This window comes from Cyprinodon variegatus, unplaced genomic scaffold (genome assembly GCF_000732505.1).
Source record: "Cyprinodon variegatus isolate N-32 unplaced genomic scaffold, C_variegatus-1.0 Scaffold1181, whole genome shotgun sequence".
In the NCBI taxonomy this organism is placed as follows: Eukaryota; Metazoa; Chordata; class Actinopteri; order Cyprinodontiformes; family Cyprinodontidae; genus Cyprinodon; species Cyprinodon variegatus.
The window spans coordinates 98,042-105,808 of record NW_015151634.1 but is presented as its reverse complement, the minus strand read 5'-3'; the positions used below and the strand labels follow the sequence as shown (position 1 = coordinate 105,808).

The 7,767-nt window shown below is 35.3% G+C and overlaps 1 protein-coding gene across 2 annotated transcripts in view; it reads right to left on the bottom strand.

Annotated features, from left to right (window-relative positions):
• Nucleotides 1-7,767, bottom strand: part of LOC107101979 (plakophilin-3-like) — a 27,675-nt gene that overhangs the window by 17,459 nt on the left and 2,449 nt on the right. Inside the window, exon 2 of one of the 2 annotated variants that reach the window (XM_015401085.1) lies at nucleotides 5,496-5,673. In XM_015401085.1, the coding sequence (XP_015256571.1) occupies nucleotides 5,496-5,673 (178 nt within the window). Of the gene's footprint in view, nucleotides 1-5,495; nucleotides 5,786-7,767 lie in introns of those variants that run through there. The other variant, XM_015401084.1, reaches the window with a different exon arrangement.

The window sequence follows — 7,767 nt, the reverse complement described above, 5'->3', positions numbered from 1 at the left end:
CTATGTAGGGGCAGTGATAGCCATGCTAACTATGTAGGGGCAGTGATAGCCATACTACCTATGTAGGGGCAGTGATAGCCATACTACCTATGCAGGGGCAGAGCAACCAGCCCATGCATAGAGCTTTATATTAATATATTATATTAATTAGCCTATGCATGATTCTAAAATAAACAAATACATTCCACCATCCCCTTTCCTTTTTCTTTTACAACTAGACTACTGCATGTTCATCTAAACTCAAGTGTCCTCCAAGGAAATGTTTGGTCTAACTGCAAAAATAAAACCAGCTAATAATGCTAAAAAAAAGGCAGGATTTGCATCTTGTAGAGTTACACATTTGCCTCACTAAGAGCAGAGAACATCCTAATACATTCCTGTTTCCATTACCACTTCCCTGCATGTCAAGCAGGCCTACAAGTTTGCAACAAAGCGGGTTTTTTTTTTTAGATATAATTGGAAAAAAAACAATCTTGAACATTTAAAGGACTCTTTAACAAAAGCCTGAACTACATTCTAAAAAAGATGAAAATAATACAATTCAAATTGGGGAATCTATGACTCTGGTGTTTAAAAACACTCAAACCAGTTTGGTTTATTGAGCAAAGTAACGCTGAAGTGAGATAAACTGATATGGTGCTGACAGAAAAAGGAGAAGCATATAAAAAAAGCTGTCTGTGTGCCTTTGCAGCAATGCATGTGTTATTACTGTCCCAGACGTGTGCATTCAGGTCGTGCCTGAGAAGCGGCTGTTTTTCCACTTCTCATCTGCGTACTGAGGGCCTTCCACATCACCTCAGGTGCAGAGATTAAAGAAACCAGTTGTTGGAGACAGAGAATGATTGACACATACTCTGACGTGACCCGAGCCCAACCCTGACAACGCCCCATGTACCTGATAGCGTCAGCGTTTTACAGGCCAACTAAAACACACCCTGAAACACCTGAAGTATATACTGATATCTATCTATATACATACATATATATATATATACACATACATATATATATATATATATATATATATATATAAGTATATATATAAGTATATCATTGTACATTAGCATGCAGATAATACGTTCCATAACCGTAGACTCTCTGATTATCTGTAAATGTATAATATATGTATATTTGTATATATTTTCTGATATACTGATACAGAATACAGCTGCAGAATACTGCGATACGGAAGGAAATGCATTCCTTTCAGATTCCTCTGTGTGTTTTTGTTTTTCCCATTTGCAAACACTTGCACATTCATTTCCAAGTCCTCCAAAGCCACAAACCACTAAAATGACAACATTCTGCTCAGCGAGACATTTGGTTTGCACAAGTTTCAATCAACGGCTGATAAATTCTCACATTAACCATATGTTTGCCTCCCGAGGTGGTTTAAAAATGGCAATCATTGTGCCGTATATTTCAGCTGAAAGAATGGAGGACAACAGCATTTAGGCAGACCTGTCAAATGTCTGTTTGAGATTGTTTTTTTTAAACCAGGCAGCTAGAGCAGAATGTCGGGCTGCTGAGGCGGGGACGTTCTGCGCCTCTGGGGAAAAAGCTAAAACCAGAAGAGCGAGTAAAGGGCTCCTATTCTGCATCCGTACAACCCTGAGTCTACAGGTCACATCGACAGAAGCCGAATGTCACGGTGTTCTGCTTGTTCTCTTCTTGTTGGCTGAGTACGATGACGCACAGGACTTAGCAGGTAGCAACAGGCAGGTATACGAGGCGCAGACAGCAGCCGATCGCCGCCTCTGACACATTCAGCTCAAAAAATGCAAAAAATGATGCATTAATGACACATATAGTGATTTAATGCACTCTGGAAACCTTCCAATCCGTTGCTGGAGGTTCTCACCACTGCTTGGAAACAATGACACTTAGACAGGCAGAGTTTAAGCAGGTATAATGTTTTGATAACAGGTGTTTCTGAAAACAAGAGCCCCCATTTCTGGAAGCAAACTCAAAGCTCAGACTCTTTCTCACACAGGAAACTTTATGAAAGCAGCGCTTGTTGAGGCCTGTTACACATTAACTACTTGTCATGTGCAGAAACAAGACATACTGTTAAAGTGCAGCAGGGGGACAAAGAAAAATTTCCCCAAAGGCCTGATTCAAAATTAACATGAATTAATGAAGAAGAGCTAAAGTCAGAAAAAAAGCTCCTTTCTAAAGCTGAATTTTTTAAAATGCCTTTGAAACGAATGAGAAAGGAAAACGATTTAAAGGCCAGAGCAACTTTGGACCTGAGTGCAAAGTCATTTAGAAGGTAGAAAACTTTAATACCTCTGTTTATTATACAAACGTAAACTACACAGCTGCCAAAACCAGAAACCTAATGATAAGAAAGCATAGATAAGCCATTAATTACGGCTGTTTAACTTTAAAACTAACCAGGAATGAGGCAGTAACAACAATGCAGGAAACCAAAGGAGACATTTGAGTTTTACTTCTGCAGTATTTACTGATCTGAGTCCGTTTGCAGATCAGAAGAGAATTCAAATCCAACAACAAAACCCTTATCCCTGCTTCAACAACTGATCAGCTGTTGCTTGTTTAAAAGGAAAAATACAAAACACAGCTTGTCTTCATTCCCTTAATGAACACTGAAGATTATCTGAAAGTAAAACAGCATTACAAAAGACTGGATAAAATGTTGAATTGACCTATAAATAAATGCTCAGAACATTTCCCATCAATGACTCGAACATTTTTACATCTTTTTGACAATTTATCAGGCAAAAACGTGCAACATTCTTTTAAGAAGTGTCACAGATGATTCATTAACAAAAAGAGCTGTGCTGGCAGTTTTTTGTCATAAACACTTTAACCTTAAACAGGGGCTCAAACTGCTTATTTCAAAAAAATTAAAAAAAACACAACAACAATCCACTGGACTTTGTTTCCAAGTTTGAAGACGTTTCTCTTCCCATCCAGGAAGCTTTTTCAATTCAAATGTCAGGAATAGTGTTGAGTTCCAGGTTTTATACAGTAGTCCAACTAAAAAAAGCTTCATGGACGGGAAGAGAAACGTCTTCAAACTTGGAGACAAAGTCCAGCGGATTGTTCTTTACTTTTTCTGGAATTATTATACCCTGGATGCTACATCGCATTCGTACAACAATTACCCCCGACTGAAATACTACAATCATTTCACAACAGCATCATGTTTTAATTGCAATGCACAACCACACTGGATGCACACCCAATTAGCACTTTTATTGCAAAAGCTCTGAAAATTGTTTAAAAAAAAAAGAATATGGCCCTAAAACAGTCAGTTTATTAATAAGTACATTTTTGATTTTGCAAAATTTAAGTAGCAGTATCATAATTTTGCATTTATTCTTGAATTGAGGAGGAAAAAGAGACATTTTTCCAATGGAAAAAGACAATTTACATTTAAAATAAGAAAACACAATAGCATTGTGTTATTTTAAGTGCATTTTATTTAAATATATTCTTTTAAGAGTAAAAATACTCATTCCATTGGGGGATCATCTTATATACCTGCTCAAATTAAGGGTAAATGCTAATGAAGAAATTTGTACTTATTTCTATATAATTTTTCCAGTGAGTGTTTAACTACCTGTAGGTAGGACTGGGAAATTCATCAATAAAATTTGCATATGCAGATTTAAAGTTTGGAAAGTCGGGATTTTTTAAACTAATCCACGTCTTTGGCTTCCATAGAGGGACATCAGTTCATTGCTTTTTTCTTAGAGGTGTACGTATATCTGATAAACTAGCTCCCTGTCTGATACCAGCAGCAAAAAACATTTAGTTTGTTGAATTTTCATTGTTTGTTGGGAAAAATGGTTGTTTGACACCCTTTAAATTAGGGTCACCTCACATTTTTCATTTTTATTTTGGAAAAATCTATTTATCTGTTGGTTTAAGCCACATGGCCCAGCCCTACCTGAAAGTATTTCAGATTAAAGCATAAATTTGAATATTTTAGCGGATGCATCTCATTAAAACTAGCTGCAGTCACCATAGTAACCAGTCCTGTTAGGACATGCTTCTCTGGAGCCTGATTGCATAAAATGCATAAAATGTTTTTTTAAAGTGTGACATCAATAGAGCCCAACTTTAATGCTAATTTCTTTTAGGTCAGATCTTATGCAATGATTGACAGCCTCTTTAGTGAGTTTGTCACAAAACAACTCTGGAAGGAGGTTTTTTTGTTTTTATATGTTTTAATTTCACAAAGTGGACCATCAACTTTCTTTTCAACTTTTCTTTTTTTTTTAAACCTACAACCTCACTGAAAATAAAATGACTCATAGCTTCTTTATACAGCCTCATAAAAGTGCCATCATTGGTCATCAGTTCAGCTCTGCAGTCAGATAATGATTTCCACACCCAGGGGTGTCATAGTGGGGGGGGAAGTTAGGATGAATCTAAGGGCCCTTAACTTAAGGGGCCCCAAATGAACTAGAAAAGATTTGTCCTGCTTTTTCAACTGTAAAATGAAAATACTGCAGTGAGATAAATGATCTTTGTGTTCTTCCTCATTTTTCAGCAGTAAACAGCGAAACAAAGCATGACGATACTGAATATATGAAAAGCTTTTTATACCATTACCAACACTAAAAGACATCTATAAACTTGATCAGCTTGAAGCAGCCACACCAATATCAACATCATTAATGAGGGCTCTCCTAATCGGAGCCCATTACGTTAAACCCCCACACTGCAAACATGTTCTGAAAATGAGTAAATATTTCTTAAAACAAGAGTAAAAGTAAGAAGATGAGTACGGAAGAGGATTAGGGCCAGTGGAAAATAAAAAAGTTAACTGATTTTTTAATTTTATTTCAGTTTAACATGGGAAAAAGTCCGAATTCGGACTTTTTCCCATGTTAAACTGAAATAAAACAAAAAAATCAGTTAACTATTTTTTTTCCCCACTGGCCCTAATCCTCTTCCGTAGATGAGCATTTTTACCCTTAAAATAAAATAATAACATATTTTGCACTTGAAATAAGAGACTGCAGTCTTTTTTGTTTAATTTAAATAAATATATTTAATATATAAATAGATTTTTATACCATTAAAATATTATAATATACCATAAATATATTTTCTACCATTAAAATGTTGATAATTCTCATGAGCAGCCTGAAGCAGCCACACCAATATCAGTGTCTTTCATGGGGCCCCAAATACCTGGCTACGCCCCTGGTCCACACCTGTCTCTTTTTTTTACATTTTTTTTGTTTTGTTTCTTACAGTTTTTTACAGTTTTTACAGTTTTTTTTGTTTTTTACAGTTTATTTTTTTTACAGTTTTTTTTTTTACAGTTTCTTACTGTTTTTTACAGTTTTTTTACAGTTTTTTTTTTTTGTTTTGTTTCTTACAGTTGTTTTTTTTGTTTTTTTTACAGTTTTTTTGTTTTGTTTTTTTACAGTTTTTTACAGTTTTTCCCCTCTAGCAGCTCTGATGCCACTGCGTTTTGATCAGGTTTAAAATGAAAGCGTTCTGCTCTTTACCTGACATGGCGTAATGAGAGGCCGCTCCGTTCTGACGCGGAAGTGTGGATTTCTCCGCCAGCTTCATCTTGACCTGCTCCTGGACCCGCCGGCTCCTCAGCTGCTCGTCGGCCATGGTGCTCCCATTGCCGAGCTGGTTGTCCGACGGGAGCGCATAAGTGGTGGATGGGGTGTGGGGCTGTAAGGAAGACAGAAACGTGTTTTCTGGGGTCAACATACTCATGGCTGCAGCAGAGAGGAGGAGAGGAGATGTCCTGTTCCGTTCCCTGCTGGAATCAAACTGTGAGCTCTGATCCGCTGCGCGTCAAACTGCGCTTCTAGGAGCGCAGAGGGACTCAGGGGGGCGGAGCCACGCAGAAACCAGACACCTGACACACAGGTGAGCTCTGACTCAGATCTCTAACAAAACCATTAATGACATTTGATACTGCAACCTTTATTTTCCTCTTTTTAAACGTTTTAGTTCAAAGGTATTTTTTCTAGGATAAGATGTTCCAAAGGTAGAAACATGTCTGGGAAAAACTCTCTGTTTGTTAATAACATCATTAATGACGGCTTTACTAATCACAGCCCACGCTGCAAAGAAAGAAATCTACTTTTCTTAAAATAAGTGAATCTTTCTTGACTTGGCGAGTTAAATGAGACACTTTGCTGATAGAACAAGACAATTTACATTCAAAATAAGAAAAAAAAACAATTGCATTGTCTAATTTCAAGTGCAAATTACATAATAATCTTATTTCAAGAGAAAAATACTATTTCCATTGGGAAATGGTCTTATTTACCTGCTCAGTTTAAGGGTAAATACACTTCATTTAAGAACATTTTTACTTACTTCTAGATCAATCTAGAAATTAAGAGTATTTACCCTTGAAATAAGATCGTTAGATAATTTGAACTTGAAATTAGACAATGCAATTGTTTTCTTATTTTACGTGTAAATTGTCTTGTTCCGTTGGCATAATGTCAACTTTACCTACTCAATTCAGGAAAAAATGCACTTATTTTAGAAAAAAAATTACTTATCTAGATATTGATTAACCCCCGCACTGCAAAAACGTTCTGAAAATGAGTGAACATTTCCTAAAACAAGAGTATTTACCTTAAATTTGAGCAGGAAAATAAGATGACCTGCTGATGGAATGAGCATTTTTACCCTTAAAACAAGATAATTAGACATTATGCACTTGAACAAAGAGACTGCAGTATTTTGTTTTCTTATTTTAAATGTAAATGTTCTTATTCCATTAGCAAAGTGTCTCTCTTACCTGCTTACACTGCAAAAACTAAATCTATATAAGTCATTTTTTCTTAAAATAAGTGCATTTGTTCTTGAATTGAGGAGGTAAAAGAAACATTTTGGCAATGGAACAAGACAATTTACACTTAAAATAAGAAAAAAACAATTGCATTGCCTTATTTCAAGTGCATATTATGTAATTATCTTATTTTAAGAGTAAAATTACTCATTCCATTGGCAAACTATCTCATTTACCCACTCAAATTAAGGGTAAATACACTTAATTTAAGACATTTTTACTTATTTATAGATCATTTTTGCAGTGTAATTCAAGAAATACATTTGTTTTAAGAAATATTTACTTAGATTTACAGTTTTTGCAGTGCAAAAATGACTATAACCCCTGGCCCATTCAGTTTAAAGACATGCATCACATTAATATACGTTTGAATATCTGCATGAAGCTAAAGATTAGGGTCATGGTTAAGAGGTAAAACTCCTCACCACAGACAGAGCTTTAGAAAACAAATTAAAAGATGTAAAAAGTTTACATCCAGTTGCCTAAACTGAACTTTTTATAGTAGCGTTATTATTCTGTAAGGCATAAAATAGATCTTGTTCAAAATAGATAAACAAGCTTATTAATTCCTGTGAAATATATTTACTGATAGGTTCTTACTTTTGCAAATTTATTTTGAAATTGTTGTAATAATATAAAAAGGTCAAACGTTTAGTATCTAGATGATGGTCCTGCTGCCTGCTGGGATAATATTTCACTTTATTTTGCAAAACAAGAGATTAATGGGCAGAGGTAACCTAATCACAAGTATTTAATTTTATCTTTAAAAGCATAACCTTTATAAGTTATATCATTTAAGTTCTGCATGTATAATATTTATCTCACACCAAAAGGATTTGCTTGTTTTTCAACCTATTTCATTTAGCTAACCTATTAAAATCCACCCGATCGCCAGCGACTGTTTTTAAAGTGTTTACAAATAACAACTCAGAACGCATGGAAAACTGCTCTCT